Source organism: Poecilia mexicana, unplaced genomic scaffold (genome assembly GCF_051168715.1).
Source record: "Poecilia mexicana isolate PSO_F unplaced genomic scaffold, ASM5116871v1 scaffold_8, whole genome shotgun sequence".
Classification (NCBI taxonomy): domain Eukaryota; kingdom Metazoa; phylum Chordata; class Actinopteri; order Cyprinodontiformes; family Poeciliidae; genus Poecilia; species Poecilia mexicana.
In genome coordinates, this window is record NW_028263377.1 from 28,200,290 (window position 1) to 28,217,426 (window position 17,137).

The 17,137-nt window shown below is 55.6% G+C and overlaps 2 protein-coding genes across 3 annotated transcripts; both read right to left on the reverse strand.

Annotated features, from left to right (window-relative positions):
- Positions 1-296: 296 nt before the first annotated feature.
- On the reverse strand, positions 297-11,851 carry sh2b1 (SH2B adaptor protein 1). Of its 2 annotated transcripts, XM_014972164.2 has the most exons (10): positions 11,692-11,851; positions 6,510-8,409; positions 5,722-5,823; positions 5,544-5,635; positions 5,145-5,227; positions 4,737-4,892; positions 4,447-4,658; positions 4,195-4,369; positions 3,911-4,001; positions 2,728-2,901 (listed from the first exon to the last, which is right to left on the reverse strand). In XM_014972164.2, exons 2-10 carry the CDS (start codon positions 8,163-8,165, stop codon positions 2,880-2,882), a joined length of 2,589 nt encoding a protein of 862 aa, XP_014827650.2. In that variant the 5' UTR covers positions 8,166-8,409; positions 11,692-11,851; the 3' UTR covers positions 2,728-2,879. The 2 variants fall into 2 exon arrangements, with proteins under 2 accessions (XP_014827649.2, XP_014827650.2); XM_014972163.2 differs by lacking the exon at positions 3,911-4,001 and having other exon boundaries at positions 297-2,901.
- A 451-nt stretch (positions 11,852-12,302) lies between these two features.
- Positions 12,303-15,575, reverse strand: LOC148158183 (heat shock 70 kDa protein 1). The gene is made up of 2 exons (XM_088007856.1): positions 14,964-15,575; positions 12,303-14,664 (listed from the first exon to the last, which is right to left on the reverse strand). The coding sequence occupies exon 2, from the start codon at positions 14,639-14,641 to the stop codon at positions 12,722-12,724; it is 1,920 nt and encodes a 639-aa protein (XP_087863982.1). The 5' UTR covers positions 14,642-14,664; positions 14,964-15,575; the 3' UTR covers positions 12,303-12,721.
- Between the last annotated feature and the right edge of the window lie 1,562 nt (positions 15,576-17,137).

Consider the following 17,137-nt stretch of genomic DNA (forward strand, 5'->3'; position numbering starts at 1 on the left):
TATTTCCAGGAAGCAGAAAAGTTTCAGAATAAAACCTGTGGCTTCATGACATGTGCCAAGGCTAAGGTCAAGGGTCATTCTTCCCGTCATGAGGGGGGGTCCCAAACATTAGGAAGCGTGGTTCTTGGTTCTGGAATCAGTTCCTCTGATCCTCGAGGTTTTCGTCTCGATTCTTTTTGACGACTAATTTTTCTCAGCCCGTTTCCCTCCTGAGCCGCCAAGAACTGATCTGGACTGGATGGACCAGAACCTTCGGCCCAATCCAGGACAGAAGGAATAAAAGACGCCACATCAGGTTGAATGTTTCACTATATTTATATTATATCATTAAATTTGATGTAGTACCTGAAACTAACCACACGGGACAGCGTTGGCTGTCCTCAACAAACGGTCCCAGCAAAGAGAGAAAAGAGACAGAGAAAGGCACGAAGAGTCGTCCAACTGAGACGAGGACAAGGACATGGAGGACAGCGGACAGGCTGATGAGGAGACAGACACAGAAAGGCACAACTAGAAATAATTCTCTGAAATGTTCTAGAAGTGTTGATGAGGAGGAGAGGACAGCAGGAAAAGACCAGGGGACACCAGGAGCTCCGTCCTTTTTGTCCCCAAAATAAAAAAGGCACAAAGACATCAGAGCTGAGATGGAGACGGAGTTAGAAAATCAAACTAGAAAACTTTAATACTATTCACCTGACCATCGTTATTATTACTGCCGTCGCTCTGTCCACGCTTCTCTGACTGGGCTCTGAGGTAAATGGTTCCGTCCCACTCCAGACCCAAAGCCTTACACAGCGCCCTGCTTCCAGCCAATCACAACCGGACTTTACAAGTGATGCAATTTCCTGTCAGGAATCGGTTTCATCCGGATAAAGTGACTTATTGCTCAGTTTGTTCCAAAACTAAACCAGGACAAGTGGAGACATCTCCCTCCTGACCCGACCCACTGCTGCCGCCCCAAGGATCCGCCGCCCTCCGGACCCGCCGCCCTGTGGACCCGCCGCCCTGTGGACCTGCCGCCCTCCGGACCCGCCGCCCCAAGGACCCGCCGCCCTCTGGACCCGCCGCCCCCAGGACCTGCCGCCCTCTGGACCCGCCGCCCTCTGGACCCGCCGCCCTCTGGACCCGCCGCCCTCTGGACCCGCCGCCCCAAGGACCAGCCGCCCCCAGGACCCGCCGCCCTCTGGACCCGCCGCCCTCTGGACCCGCCGCCCTCTGGACCCGCCGCCCCAAGGACCCGCCGCCCTCTGGACCCGCCGCCCTCTGGACCCGCCGCCCCCAGGACCCGCCGCCCTCTGGACCCGCCGCCCCCCGGACCCGCCGCCCTGTGGACCTGCCGCCCCCAGGACCCGCCGCCCCCAGGACCCGCCGCCCCCAGGACCCGCCGCCCCAAGGACCCGCCGCCCCCAGGACCCGCCGCCCCCAGGACCCGCCGCCCTCTGGACCCGCCGCCCCCAGGACCCGACACCTCAAACTGGGATTATAGAGAAACTGGAGAAGGAATCAGAATGATAACCGGGTCACAGGTTAGACCTGAAACCCTGAATGATGGTTCTGATGGAACCGGGTCAGGCTCACCCTAAGGAGAACCAGAGCCGGTTCATGTTGGTCCAGAACCACAGGATTCTCCAGAACCGCTGACTGGTCAGAACCCACTGCTCTCACCAAATTCATCCCTGATGTGGAACCCAAACCGGCCCTGGAGCTCCTCAGGGTACCGTTACCATGGCGAGGAGGCCGACCCACGCCAATCTGGACCTTAAGACTCCAGTGGAAAGTTCCTGCAGGTGACCGAAGCATCAGGCGAGAACCTCAGGTTCTCCAGAACATCTGATGGGTCCAGATGAAGCCGGTCCCTTTGGACCCGTCAGAGGGGGCAGCAGAACCCACAACATGTCAAAGGGTCATTAGTGTTGGTTCTGTCAGTAGTGGTAATGTAGTAGAGGTCAGAGGTCAGATCTGGGTGAGAACCACCACCCAGCTTCAACCATAATCCAACCTAATCTGAACAAATTAACTCCAGATCCTGGATTAAAACATCCTGAACTTCCCCGTTCCCCTTCCTGTAACCTGGAGTCAGACCAGGGTCAAAGGTCAGGAAGGTCAAAACCCACAGCGAGCTTCTTTCCTTCCAGTTTCTGGATGAGTCCAGAATCGGGCTCAGAACCAGAACCAGTAATCTGGGTCATGTTGGATCTCCAGCAGGTGAAGAACATCCTGGAGATTTGACCCTTGACCTTTGGCTCTCTGTGGAACTGGGTCATCTTTGGGATTTTCCAGGGTTCTGTTTGGGTTCAGAACCTTTTACTGGGTCGAATGGTTCTGTAATCTGAAGCAGGGTCTGGAGAACCGCCCGTCTGGCCCGCTCTAACAGATTGCAGGCAGCAGACAGAACCGGGCCTGAACCCGGAGTGCGGATTGGCTTTGGTTCCAGGGGCCGTGTAAGGTTCTGGTTCTGTAGCGTATGTTTGGCTGTCTGGGCAGAACCGCGTGAGGTTCTGGTCCTGCTGGCTCCACAGGCTCGGGTTTCAGTCGTAGTGTCCAGAAGGTTCTGCGAGGCGGAGCGGCAGCAGCGAATCGGGCTGGCGGTACCGTTCGTTAGTGTTTCACTTGTCGGCCTCGTTTAGTGTTAGAATCCCCCAAGATGGCCGCCGCCTCAGAAGAAGGAGTACTGGTTGTCGACGGCGCGCGGCGCCCTCGCCCCGTCCCGCTCCTCGCCCTCGGCGGCGTCCAGCTGCCGGAGGGGCGTGTCCTCCCAGTCCTCCGCCGGCCCGCCGCTCCCCGCCGCCGCTCCCGCCGGCTCCGCCTCGGATCCCCTCTCCTGGGGAGGGGTCGGCGGCGGCGGGCGTCCCGGCGGCAGCGGGGGGGGCTGCGGAGGGCTACGGGGTCTGCTGGTCGAGTCTGCAGGGGTCCAGGAGAAGAAGAAGGGATGAGTTAGAGAGAGCGAGGAGGAGAGGATGGAGGGAGAGACAGAATGGCGGTGAGTGGGAGGAGTCAGGTGGTTCTGGACTCTCAGGGACGGGTTCCCATGGTCCAACAGAACCTCTGGTTCTGATCGGCCAGCTACAGATAATCATGAGGTTCTACAGGCTCAGAAAAGCCCAACTGGTTCCAGAACCATTACAGCTCTCCTTAAAACACACAGGTCAGAACCAGAACCTGGCAGGTCGGGTTCTACCGGAGGGTCCGGTTCTACTGTTGAGCTCATCATCTGTTCTTCTCCTTTCCTGAAATTATTCGTAGTTTTTATGTTATTTCCCTTCTTCCAGATGCTGTAATGTGCAGTAGAGGCCAGTAGGGGGCAGTAAGACATAGAACTGTGTGGCATCTATCTGGAAACCCAGCCTGTAGGGCTGGTTCTGGTTCTGGTTCTGCACCAGGCGTGTTGAACCTGACACTTCAGATGCTGAATGTTACATCATTTGAATATAAATTCTTGTGAATTTTTTACAATAAAAATTACATATTTTGTGGAGCCAATTTAGAAATATCTGCAATATTTCTGCTTATGACATGAAAGGTGACTTTTTGTTACTTGCCACATGGATCAAGGCTGAGGCAGGATGGGAGTAGAAGTCAGAAACACCGCCACCTGCAGGTGGGGCTTTTATCATGTGCAATAAATTCACAATTATGCATGACAAACGTGGGGATCCGTCGATTTTCTGTCGATTTTGGAGATCGCTGAATTGTGAAAAACTGGAATTGACTGAATGATGTAATTTGGTGTCTGGAGGGCCACATAAAAAGTTAAGGCGGGCTTCATTTGGCCCCTGGGCCTCGAGTTTGACAGGTGCAAAGGATCTGAATGGTTCTGGTTCTGGTCGGACCCGGAAGCCGCCCTGAGAGCCTGGACTGAATGGAGAAGCGTCCACACACTCGTCCTCCGGGCCGGGTCGGTCTCACTTACACACAGTCAGAGATGGGGGTTGATGGAGAGTCGGGATGGCGCGTGGTGATGGCGTCGCAGACCGCGGGCCGACTGCCCGCCCGGTCCCGGCCTGCAGGGGGCGAGCCAACCATGCAAGACAACAACAGAGAGGTCAGATGGGTCCCACGGGCGGGCGACGTCTCCTCTGCTTCATGGATCAGTACAGCATGAGGATGAGGATGGTGACCCATGCGGGACAGGATGAAGGCTTCACACCTGCCCAGGGACCGGTCCGGGTTCTGCCGACCCGGTTCTGATCGTACCTGGCTGTCGAACCGCCGTGGCTCCCACGAAGCTGATGAGCGTGACATCAGAGGCGCCGCCCGACTCCAGGGGGATGGGATGGACCCGGAAGTGCTCCAACATGTCGAAGATGGACTGGAACCAGAGGTGCTGGACCCGGCACTGGCCGTCCTCGTTCAGGGACAGACGGAGGTGCTGTGGGCCCCGAGACACGGAGACATGTAGCGCGGCAGAGACACAAAGACAGTCCGCCCTCCGCGTCCCGGACTCACCTTGGCCTTCCCCTGGAAGTTGAAGGTGAGGACGTACTCTCCCCGCCGCGTCTCGCTCTGTCGGACCAGGAAGACGCCGTGGCTCGCCGGGCCTCCGGCCAGAACCAGCTGGGCCGCCTTGAGCCGCGACAGGGTGCCGTGGAACCACTGGCACTCGCTGAGCGGGTGCTCCACGGCCTCGGAGGTCACCGTGTCAGAGAACAGGAAGGACCCTGCAGGGAAAGCGCATCGGACCAGGTCACTCGAGTCCCGGCTGTTTCCAGAACCAAATCTGCCCGGGTCATCGTTACCCGTCGCTTCTGGCGTCTCAGCAAAAGGCGTGCCCAGGCCAGCCCCACCTCCCCCGAAATTCCTGCCATCCGGCTCGTCCAGTGGCGCTCGAGGTGGGAGTTCTGGAGGAAGTGGATCCAGGAGGGGGGAGGAGCCTCCGATCCCTCCGTAGCAGACTGACGGGTCAGAACCCGGCCGGTGAGAAGGAGCAGAACAGGGTTAGAAGTTCATGAACCACCACTGACATCTCATGTTTCCTCCAGACCAGTTCACTAGTTCTGATCCAGCCTGGTTTCCACTGAACCTGGCTCTAAAGCGGTCCGGATCAACGGCCTTCTCAAGGTTTTTCACAGTTCTTCCTTGGACTTTGGTTCTCTGGATCAGAACTATTCCTGGCCCAGCACCGGGTCAGGAAACCCAATACTCACCTTGTGAAAGACGCTCGCCGATCTCTGGCGTTCCACTGACGTCCAACGAAGCCGAACACACACCTTCAGCGTCCTCCTGCTCGCTGCAGCGGAAACACAGTTAGTCGCAGCAGCTGCTGACATCTGGACCCAGTCAGAGGTTCTGGACCATCATCACGTTGTTACTTTAGAGGAATAACGATGAATTAAGTTTCCCTCACAGGCGTCTTCTGGACTGTGGACCCTGACACTGGAGTTAGCTGCTACATGTTAGCATTCAGATGGTACTTTGGGCTAGCATAGCTTCGCTGCTAGGCTAACACCTTTTAGCACAACAATAGTCTTTCCCAGCGTCCAATCAGATCGTTTAGAAGCAGAAATTAACCCGGAGGTTCTGTTCTGCTCCGATTGGATCAGTACCTGAGGCAGATGGCGTTCCTGATGTCACTCAGCCAAGCTCTCATCTGCACAGCGTCTCGGGTTTCGATCACATACTGGGCCGACCCGTCCAGCTGCAGAGGAGCAGAAACAGGGCAGCTCGGATCAGAACCAGGCCCGGCCCGTTTGGGTGGGAGTACTTATAGAGAAAAATCTGGACCAGCAGCAGGAAGGTGTTCTCCTTATCCGGGACCTCCAGCGCCGTGGTGCTCCTCACGTCCACGATGGAGAAGCAGGGAACGGTCAGCCGGGCCTTGGAGGCCTGGAACACACAGAGGTTCTGGTTCTGACCCGATACCATCTACTGCAGGGTTTCCCCCAGTGTATTATAAGCCTGGCAGCCCACCATGCTTTACTAGGACCCCCCCGCCAGGCTAAGCGTAGCTCAATTTTATTTTTAGAAAAACTGATAATTGGGGGGAATCACTTTTTTGAAGCGTCCCTGTTGTCCTGAGAGTTTCACTTGCAGAGCAGTTATTTATGAACGTTTATACTCATAAGCCGGGAGAGTCACGAAGGCTCTTAAAGGGCCGGTTGCAGCAGAATGTTTTGATAAAACCAGTTCACAAACTGTTAAAATACCACTGAATTTTTACAATTAAATATTGTTGAACATCTTCTAAGTCAGGATTTCTTGATTCTTTTTGTGAATCAAAATGTTTGTGGTACTAATTTGGAAATATCTGCAACATTTGCTCTTAATTATGACGGTAAATGTGACGTTTTGACCCGCTGTAAAGATCATGAACTTTAATCTGACATCAGGAGAGGCTGAGGCAGCTGTTTGGTACAAGTAAGAAAGTTTTTGGCAATTTTTGAGAAAAATCTGCAATAAACTTTAAGCGCAAAAGAGTTTTGGGGTTTGTTGATCTAAGGCGGGCCAAACTGGGCCCACGGACCTTGAGTTTGACACATGTGATCTAGTGGTTCTGACCCGATTGCACTGACCTTTGGTGGGATGAAGAACTCCAGGTAGTACTCCTCTCCTCGCTCGCCCCCTTCTCTGTCTCTCTCTCTCAGGACCAAACGACATTTGTGCCAGCGGCCCCCCCTCCAGGGGACGGTGCCCCCGCTGGCCAGGGGCAGCACCGGGGCGGCCTGGGCCCCCGGCTGGGCCCCCGGCGCCGTGCTGTTGCTCTCTGCGCCGTGATGCAGCAGTCCGAAGGAGAAGCCGGAGAAGCCGTGGCTCCCGCCCAGCTCGTCGCTGGAGGAGCTGACGCTCACCCCTCCCTCCCGCACCAGCCGGCCCACCTTTCTGGGGGGGCCCAGGGCGGCGGCGCTGCTGGGGGGCAGCGAGTTTGAGCCGGGGTGGGGGTTCTGGGTGAAGTTGGGCGGTGGCGAGCGCGACAGCCTGAGTTTCTCCAGCCGGTGGCTCCACTTGTCCTTCTCGCCTCCCTCGCCGTTGCTCCGCCGGCGGTCGCGCGCCGCCTCGGAGAGAGACAGCGAGGTGGCGCTGCTGGAGGACGAGGGCGGCAGGGAGGAGGAGGAGGAGTGAGGAAGGGAGAGGGGCATGGACAGGGACACAGGCATGGAGGAGGTGGGCGTGGGGGGCTGCGTGGCGGCACTTCTCTTGGCGGCGGCGGAGTCCTGGACGCCCAGGGTGTAGCTGTAGCTGGAGGGCAGCGGGCTCTGCGCCGCGTCGCTGGAGGCGCTCCTCCAGTGCAGGATGCCGCGCACGCTGCCGCGCACGCTGCGCCCCACGCTGCGCAGCGAGAAGCGCTTCTTCAGCTTGTTCTTGGAGGAGTTGGGCGTGCCGTTGCCTTTGGAGTCGGGCGGAGGAGTGACGGAGGACGGAGGGAGATGAAAAGTGTGATCCGCCTCAGCGGACTCGTCGCGCTCTGCGCCGTCGCCGGCCGAAGCCGCTCCAACCCAGCTGTCTTCCTCCTCCTCTGCCGGCGCGTCGCCGTTCCCGGGGCCCGGCGCGGCACCGCGCTCCTCCCGCCTCCCGTTGTTCCCCCCCACTGAGGAGCAGCAGGACGACGACGAGGACGGCGGCAGAACTTGGCCCTGGGCGTAGGAGTCCTGGAAGCGGTCACCGCCGCGGTTCTCCAGCACCAGTCGGGACGGCGCCGGCCTGGATGGCCCCCGCGCCGCGCCGGTGGTAATGGGGAGCGCCGGGCCCCCGGGTCCTGCCAGCGGCGAGACCGCCTCCTCTTCCAGGGAGGTGGCGTCGGATGGGGGAGCCCAGCTCATCATCTCGTCGCGTCCTGCGGTGCCGCCCGGAGGTAGCGCCCCCTCCAGCTCGCTCTGGAAGTGGCGGACGAAGCGGTCGGTGAAGCGGCGGCAGAAAGCTGCTGCCGAGTCCGCGCTGTAGTGTGGGTTCTCCAGGAGAAACGCCCGGAAATGTCGTGCAAAGTCTCCGGCAGCGACACGCGCATGGAGCTCACAGAATTCGGTCCAGCTGAGGGACGGCGAGGGGGACGGCGTGGGCGTATCGGACAGGGAGGACGGCGGTGCCGACGGGCTCACCAGGGGCGCCAAGGGGGGCGGCCTGGAGGACAGTGGCAGCAGGGAGGGCGACGGCGGCGAAGGAGAGGGCGAGGGGGGCAAGGGGGAGGAGCCAGAGGCCCGCGGGCTGGGCGGAGTCAGCAGAGAGCCGTTCATCCTGCGAAATGTCTGCGACTCAGTTCAGTCCAATCGCTTCAACATGCAGAGCGAGTGAGAATAGGCAGCAGCTCGTCCACAGCCTGGATCCGATCGCAGCCGATCGCAGCGCCGCGGCTCGCTGCTGCTCACATCCTCCGCTGCCGCAGCAGAGCCAGCTCCTCCAACCAGCTGCAGCGCCTGACCTCACCAAGCCGACTCGCCTTCATCAGCTGACAGACGCCCAGAGAGCCGAGGCCGCGAGCTGCAGGACACAGAGGACGGGTCAACAGGAAGCTCTGCACACGGTCGCCACCAGTCGGGTCGCCACCAGTCGGGTCGGCACCAGTCGGATCGGGTCGGCACCAGTCGGGTCGGGTCGCCACCAGTCGTGTCGCCACCAGTCGGGTCGCCACCAGTCGGGTCGGCACAAGTCGGATCGGGTCGGCACCAGTCGTGTCGCCACCAGTCGGGTCGCCACCAGTCGGGTCGCCACCAGTCGGGTCGGCACCAGTCGGATCTGGTCGGCACCAGTCGGGTCGGGTCGCCACCAGTCGTGTCGCCACAAGTCGGGTCGGGACCAGTCGGGTCGCCACCAGTCGGATCGGGTCGCCACCAGTCGTGTCGCCACCAGTCGGGTCGCCACCAGTCGGGTCGGCACAAGTCGGATCGGGTCGGCACCAGTCGTGTCGCCACCAGTCGGGTCGCCACCAGTCGGGTCGCCACCAGTCGGGTCGGCACCAGTCGGATCTGGTCGGGACCAGTCGGGTCGGGTCGCCACCAGTCGTGTCGCCACCAGTCGGGTCGCCACCAGTCGGGTCGCCACCAGTCGGATCGGGTCGGCACGAGTCGTGTCGCCACCAGTCGGGTCGCCACCAGTCGGGTCGGCACAAGTCGGATCGGGTCGGCACCAGTCGTGTCGCCACCAGTCGTGTCGCCACCAGTCGGGTCGGCACCAGTCGGGTCGCCACCAGTCGGATCGGGACCAGTCGGGTCGGATCGCCACCAGTCGTGTCGCCACCAGTCGGGTCGCCACCAGTCGGGTCGCCACCAGTCGGGTCGCCACCAGTCGGATCGGGTCGGCACCAGTCGGGTCGGGTCGCCACCAGTCGTGTCGCCACAAGTCGGGTCGGGACCAGTCGGGTCGGGTCGCCACCAGTCGTGTCGCCACCAGTCGGGTCGCCACCAGTCGGGTCGGCACAAGTCGGATCGGGTCGGCACCAGTCGTGTCGCCACCAGTCGTGTCGCCACCAGTCGGGTCGGCACCAGTCGGGTCGGCACCAGTCGTGTCGCCACCAGTCGTGTCGCCACCAGTCGGGTCACCACCAGTCGTGTCGCCACCAGTCGTGTCGCCACCAGTCGGGTCGGCACCAGTCGGGTCGGCACCAGTCGGGTCGGGTCGCCACCAGTCGTGTCGCCACCAGTCAGGTCGCCACCAGTCGGGTCGGCACCAGTCGGGTCGGGTCGCCACCAGTCGTGTCGCCACCAGTCGGGTCGCCACCAGTCGGGTCGCCACCAGTCGTGTCGCCACCAGTCGGGTCGCCACCAGTCGGGTCGCCACCAGTCGGGTCGGGTCGCCACCAGTCGGGTCGCCACCAGTCGGGTCGGCACAAGTCGGATCGGGTCGGCACCAGTCGTGTCGCCACCAGTCGTGTCGCCACCTGTCGGGTCGGCACCAGTCGGATCGGGTCGGCACCAGTCGTGTCGCCACCAGTCGGGTCGGGTCGGCACCAGTCGGGTCGGGTCGCCACCAGTCGTGTCGCCACCAGTCGGGTCGGCACCAGTCGGATCGGGTCGGCACCAGTCGGGTTGGGTCGCCACCAGTCGTGTCGCCACCAGTCGTGTCGCCACCAGTCGGGTCGGCACAAGTCGGATCGGGTCGGCACCAGTCGGGTCGGCACCAGTCGTGTCGCCACCAGTCGGGTCGCCACCAGTCGGGTCGCCACCAGTCGGGTCGCCACCAGTCGTGTCGGCACCAGTCGGGTCGGGTCGCCACCAGTCGTGTCGCCACCAGTCGGGTCGCCACCAGTCGGGTCGGCACCAGTCGGGTCGCCACCAGTCGTGTCGCCACCAGTCGGGTCGGCACCAGTCGGATCGGGTCGGCACCAGTCGGGTCGGCACCAGTCGGGTCGCCACCAGTCGGGTCGGGTCGGCACCAGTCGGGTCGCCACCAGTCGTGTCGCCACCAGTCAGGTCGGCACAAGTCGGGTCGGGTCGGCACCAGTCGGGTCGGCACCAGTCGGGTCGCCACCAGTCGTGTTGCCACCAGTCGGGTCGGCACCAGTCGGATCGGGTCGGCACCAGTCGGGTCGGGTCGCCACCAGTCGGGTCGCCACCAGTCGGGTCGGGTCGCCACCAGTCGGGTCGGCACCAGTCGGGTCGGGTCGCCACCAGTCGGGTCGCCACCAGTCGGGTCGGCACCAGTCGGGTCGCCACCAGTCGTGCAGCAGCATGAAACTGATGATATGCTCGACATAAAATACAAACCACCCGGCGGCACCGGCCACTCAGATCGGGTCGGTAAGCCAGAGCAGCTGATCGGATACATTACATACGTAGCAGAGACTGAATGCATGTTCCCTGAAATGTTACATCCAAGATGTCCGCTGCACTCACATGAGTACAAAGTGTGATTAGAATATACTGTTTGCATGAATATTCAGGCTGTTTTTGTCAGATTAAAATCAGCAGCTGTTTTTAGGTGATTACCTAAAAACTGTGACGGCCCTTTAAATAACCTGCCACCAGCATCATTTACCTGATCTCTATCAATTATTCCTAAGTTAAATGTTTTATTAGGAAGTTAACAGCCTCTGTGTTCTTTCTCACCAGGATGTTTTTCTGTAACTTCAGGAATAGTGCAAGTACCAGAAAGTAGCCACTTCGCTTGTACAGGTTCTGGTTCAGTTGGAGGTTTCTCTCTGTTAAAGGGGAGTTTTTCCTGTCCATTGTCACTCCGTGCTTGTCCAGGGGGAGTGAATGCAAAAACTTTTTAAACCAGTATGACTCACTGGAACTGGACTCCTTGACCAGTAGAATCAGCTGGAATGACTGGACTGGAATTATTTTTGAGCCTCCAGAGAACTTGTGTTGTGAATTAATGATATCTAAATAAACTGAATTGAAAATGTCTCTTTAAGTGGGTCATTAAATGAAGATCTTTCCAGATTTTTCCAAATGAATCTAATTTCACCTGCAGACGGTTACTGTGAACCGGGGCAGCTGAATAACCTCTGAGTCCAGCACCAGAGGCTGCTGAGAAATCAGAGCTACTGCAGGTTAGTGGCTCTAAAAGCAGCGATCATCCAGCCCATTAGCCTGCTAACAATAGCTGCCCGCTCTCCCCTCCAACCTGCCGCTTGTTGCCCGCTGGAGTCACACCCACGGCGGGATTTTAGCTGCTCCATGGGGTTTCATGTTGGCGGTGCAGAAAATAATCCGCGGACTGAATCAGAAACCTGCAGCTAACGCCAAACATTAGCTCCGAGCTAACGGCTACCTGCTAACCCGCTAACTAGCTGCTACTAAAAGAGCGACTGAGCCGTACCTGTTCATCCCAACCAGGCGTTTCATCTGGGGCTGAGGCGGCCGCACATACCGGCATCCAGCCTGTTAACGCAACAACAACACCATCGTCCGCAAAGCCTGTTGTCGCTGTTGTTGCTAAATATGAATATCGCTATGCCTTGACTGGACCGTCTTCTCGCTCTGCTTCCTTTCTCGCGATATTTACAGGAAGCTCGGTCCTGTTTGAACTCGCAGCTCCAGCATTGAAACTTTGCTCACGAAATAATCAACCTGTGTCTATTGTCCTATTTTATCTGATTAACTTTAGTTTTACAACATATTAAATGTTTGTTAGTTTCGTGTCCCTAATTTGTTTTAAATTAGATAAGTGTGTTTCTTTGGTTCTTTTTTTCCTCCCCCCATACTTTTTACTTTTTTAATCTTTATATTTTTCAATGCATCTGGAAGCGTTGATATACTTAAGAGTTAAAAACTAATAAAGGCCTGGAACCATAAGGCTCATCTTCTCAGCATTTAGTGAAGAAATGTTCTTCAGATTCTCAGGAGTTTAGATGTGGACAAAATATGAAGCTGGTTTCATTTGTTTTACTTTGACCAGAACCCCAGAAAATAAAACCATTGATCAGAAAATTTGGTTTAATCTTTTATTTTACTGTCCAGCAAAGAAAAAACATATTTACACTGTAAAATATTTACAAATTTAATGATCATAACTCAAAGTTTTTGCAGCTCAATTGTGATCATGATGAAGACTCAAGAACATCTGAAATTAGTGTTTAAAACATATTTCACAACAATAAACAATCTGGAATAGTTTTTCTCACCTTTAAGATGAAAAATACATTCAGATGCAAATTATATTTAGAAACAGGAAGAAAAACATCAAGGTGAGAAAAAGGTGAAAGCAAAGACACCAGAAAATGACATTCAATCAGTTTATTAACATAAAGCAATAGAAAAAAAGCAAATAGCAAAAATATATTCAAGTTTCATGAACAGAACAAGGTAAACAGTTTTGACTTTTACTATATTAAACCTCCAGTCGTCCTTCAGTCCACCTCCTCCACAGTGGGCCCCTGGCTGTGGGCTCCTGCCTGCTCTCTGCAGCTCCCAGTGGGCCTCCCTCCCTGGTACAACTTGCTGATGATGGGGTTGCACACCTTCTCCAGCTCCTTCTGCTGGTGTTGGTACTCGTCTTTCTCAGCCAGCTGGTTGTTCTCCAGCCAGCTGATGGTCTCCTCGCACTTGTCCACCACCTTCTTCTTGTCCTCCTGGCTGATCTTGCCCTTCAAGCTCTCGTCCTCCACGCTGCTCTTCATGGTGAAAGCGTAGGACTCCAGGGAGTTCTTGGCAGCTATCTTGTCCCTCTGCAGCTCGTCCTCAGCTTTGTACTTCTCGGCGTCCTGCACCATCCTCTCGATCTCCTCTTTGGTCAGTCGGCCCTTGTCGTTGGTGATGGTGATCTTGTTCTCTTTGCCGGTGCTTTTGTCCACCGCGGACACGTTCAGGATGCCGTTGGCGTCCACGTCGAAGGTGACCTCGATCTGCGGGACCCCTCGTGGAGCGGGCGGGATTCCCGTCAGCTCAAACCTGCCCAGCAGATTGTTGTCCTTGGTCATGGCCCTCTCCCCTTCGTAGACCTGGATCAGGACCCCGGGCTGGTTGTCGGAGTAGGTGCTGAACACCTGGGTCTGCTTGGTGGGGACGGTGGTGTTGCGTTTGATCAGGGCCGTCATCACTCCTCCGGCGGTCTCGATCCCCAGGGACAGAGGAGCCACGTCCAGCAGCAGCAGGTCCTGGACGTTCCCCGACGTGTCGCCCGTCAGGATGGCTGCCTGGACGGCGGCGCCGTAAGCCACCGCCTCGTCCGGGTTGATGCTCTTGTTCAGCTCCCGGCCGTTGAAGAAGTCCTGCAGCAGCTTCTGGATCTTGGGGATTCGGGTGGAGCCTCCCACCAGGACCACGTCGTGGATCTGGCCCTTGTCCATCTTGGCGTCCCTCAGGGCCTTCTCCACGGGCTCCAAGGTTCCCCTGAACAGGTCGGAGCACAGCTCCTCAAAGCGAGCCCTGGTGATGGAGGTGTACAGGTCCACGCCCTCGAACAGAGAGTCGATCTCGATGCTGGCCTGGGAGCTGGAGGACAGGGTCCTCTTGGCCCTCTCGCAAGCTGTGCGCAGCCTCCTCAAGGCTCTCTTGTTCTGGCTGATGTCCTTCTTGTGTTTCCTCTTGAATTCCTCCACAAAGTGGTTGACCATGCGGTTGTCAAAGTCCTCTCCTCCCAGGTGAGTGTCTCCGGCCGTGGCCTTCACCTCAAAGATGCCGTCCTCGATGGTCAGGACGGACACGTCGAAGGTGCCTCCGCCCAGGTCAAAGATCAGGACGTTTCTCTCTCCCGACTTGCCTTTGTCCAGACCGTACGCGATGGCGGCCGCCGTGGGCTCGTTGATGATCCTCAGGACGTTGAGTCCCGCGATGACGCCTGCGTCTTTGGTGGCCTGTCGCTGGGAGTCGTTGAAGTAGGCGGGGACCGTGACCACGGCGTTGGACACCTTGTGGCCCAGGTAGGCCTCGGCGATCTCCTTCATCTTCACCAGAACCATGGAGGAGATCTCTTCGGGGAAGAAGGCTTTGTTCTCCCCTTTGTACTCCACCTGAATTTTGGGTCTGCCTCCTTCTGAAAGCACCTTGAAGGGCCAGTGCTTCATGTCGGCCTGCACCACCGGCTCTTCAAACTTTCTGCCGATCAGCCTCTTGGCGTCAAACACCGTGTTGCTGGGGTTCAGGGCCACCTGGTTCTTGGCCGCGTCCCCGATCAGCCTCTCGGTGTCGGTGAAGGCCACGTAGCTGGGGGTGGTCCTGTTGCCCTGGTCGTTGGCGACGATTTCCACTTTTCCGTGCTGGAAAACCCCCACGCAGGAGTAGGTGGTGCCCAGGTCGATGCCGATGGCCACGTTTTTAGCTGCACACATCTTGGCTGGGTTTCCTTTCAGGCCTAAACCAGCAGAGACACACAGGAGGAGAAGGAGGATTATTCCCTCTCAGAAACACTTCATATGCTACACTTTAGGTTTTTACTGGACTTTGTAGCAGGTTTTGCTCCAATCCGACGCTTCTGTAAAGCTGCGTTCAGCGATGTTCAATCATCATTTGCTCCACAAATCTGTTCGGCATGTTTCTGTCTTTGACTACACTCTACAAAGTGCGTTTCTCTGTCCCTCCACCAGTTAATAAGAGCATGAATTCCGACTGTAGTTACTGCGGGAGCAGAGAAGAAGAAAAGTGAGAACTTACTGTCGTCCAGAGTTTCCTGCGCAGAGCGCTGTGATGCTTCTTTCTCCTCTGCTGGATCTTCTGATGCTCTCTAAAGGTCTCTGAATCTCTAACTGCCCCAGCTTTACCCTCACCGCTCTTTATACCCCCTCACTCACTTCTCGTCGCTTCTCCAGCCTTCGGCCAATCACAGAGCGCGTGCGTCATGACGTCACCCGCTAGAAGTTTCTCCCAGCTTCTGGTCGCTCGGAGAAAATGTCAGAAAGTGACAGAAAAGCCCGATGAATTCACAACATTTCCAGAAGCTCCCAGAGTGGGAATGACGGAGACAATATTAGAGCAAAAATATCAACATGTTGTTTTAATAAAGCGCAGAAATCCTCCTGAAGGCCGAAGGTTTATTCAATCTGTTGGATATTTCAGGTTTTAGACTGAAGGAGACTCGGAGGACTTGGAGCCGCTGCAGGACTGGGACTCTGCAGGTTCAGTTAAACTGGGATCGGATCTGTTTTAAGGAGAAAGTTGTCTTATGAAAAACACTATATTATAAACACACTATTTAATTTCATCTATTTAAAAATGTCTCGCAATTAGACATATTTATTCTGCACTGCGTTCCTGATCAGTTCATTTAGATTTTTAGGGCCTGCCTATGCAATGCGTGGCAGGAACTTCCTGTTCTACACCCAATAGAATGTCTCTTTATTATTTCTGTCTTTATTATTACTCCATCACCGTACCGCTGCGTACCCGCCCACAAAAGTGGTATCAAAACGTGCGGCTCTATGCTGAGATTGGAGCTTTACTTTCAGTGGGATTCTGAGTTAAAATGACGACATAAATTAAGAAAATCGAAAAAATTGGAGGCTGAGTGTCTCACAGAATCAGGAATCTTTCTTCCTGAAAAACACACAGCACAGTGGAGATCTGACTACAGAACTGTTTAACTCGCTATCACGGCCACAAAATGTCCCTATTGACTCTCTGTGCTCTGACTCCATCATCCTGTCTGACAGAGAGGGCCAGCCCAGGTGCAGATAATTAATTACCATAGCAACGGGGCCCAAACAGAGGCAGTGAATAGTCTCACTAAGAGGCAGAGGTCTCCCAATGCATTGTGGGAAGAATACATATTTCCTATGATTATTCTTATTTTGCTTACATAAATTTATTATTTATCAGAATTTTTCAGTGTGAATTAAAATCATAAGTATGAAGGATGAAAAACTTTCTAGAAAAAAAACAATTACCAAGTGTCTTAATTTTTTTATGTTGGACCGTGAGTGATGGTCTTTAGTCCCGGATTTCACTGTGTATCAGGTTCAGTCCAGAGCATTAAGGTGATGAACCTGGTGAATGTTTTCATCTCTGCATTGTGGTGGTGAATCCTGTCCAGCATGGATGTGTTGCTCGGACTTACAAATGAAGTCCAACAGCAGCTAGAACGCAGCAAGGCACGTTTTATCAGGCCGCTCTATTTAAATTTCTTCAGGAATTTTCTAGTTTCTGGTTGTTCTTTGGAATCATCATCAGGCTTTCCAGGGTCAGAGGTCATCTTTAGATTCATTTATTTTTATTAAATCTACGACAGCTGATGCTTCTTTGGTTTTATAACTGAATAAATAAGGTTTATTTTCTCATCAAATATGGAATATCAAATTTCTTCAGTGAAGATTTTTGAGTTTCTGACATGAAGCTGGAATAATAATAATAAAGCTACTGCTGTAGTAATGTAACTACTACTAGGAATTACACCATATATATATATATATATATATATATATATATATATATATATATATATATATATATATATATATATATATATATATATATATATAAAATATTCCCCTCTCACCCTCCGCGGGTGGTCTCTCTCACCCTCTGAGCTCGGGTCCTCTACCAGAGGCCTGGGAGCTTCAGGTTCTCCTCCAGTATCTTGGCTGTGCCTAGAACTGCACATTTCTGGACTGAGATGTCTGATGTTGTTCCTGGGATCTGTTTGAGCCACTGCTCCAGTTTGGGGGTGACTGCCCCGAGGGCCCCGATGACCACAGGCACCACTGTGGTCTTCACCTTCCAGGCCTTCTCCAGTTCCTCTCTGAGGCCCTGGTATTTCTCCAGTTTCTCCTTTTTCCTGATGTTGTGGTCACTTGGTATTGCTACATCCACCACAACGGCTTTCCTCTGTTCTT

Excerpts from the sequence above, each read along its gene's own strand:
- sh2b1 (XM_014972163.2), bottom strand. The coding sequence starts at position 8,165 with ATGAACGGCTCTCTGCTGACTCCGCCCAGCCCGCGGGCCTCTGGCTCC. Across the intron at positions 4,893-5,144 it reads CGGCGAGCGTCTTTCACAAG|TCTGCTACGGAGGGATCGGA; the intron begins GTGAGTATTGGG and ends CTGACCCGTCAG. Across the intron at positions 2,902-4,194 it reads CACGGCGGTTCGACAGCCAG|ACTCGACCAGCAGACCCCGT; the intron begins GTACGATCAGAA and ends GGACCCCTGCAG.
- LOC148158183 (XM_088007856.1), bottom strand. The coding sequence starts at position 14,641 with ATGTGTGCAGCTAAAAACGTGGCCATCGGCATCGACCTGGGCACCACC.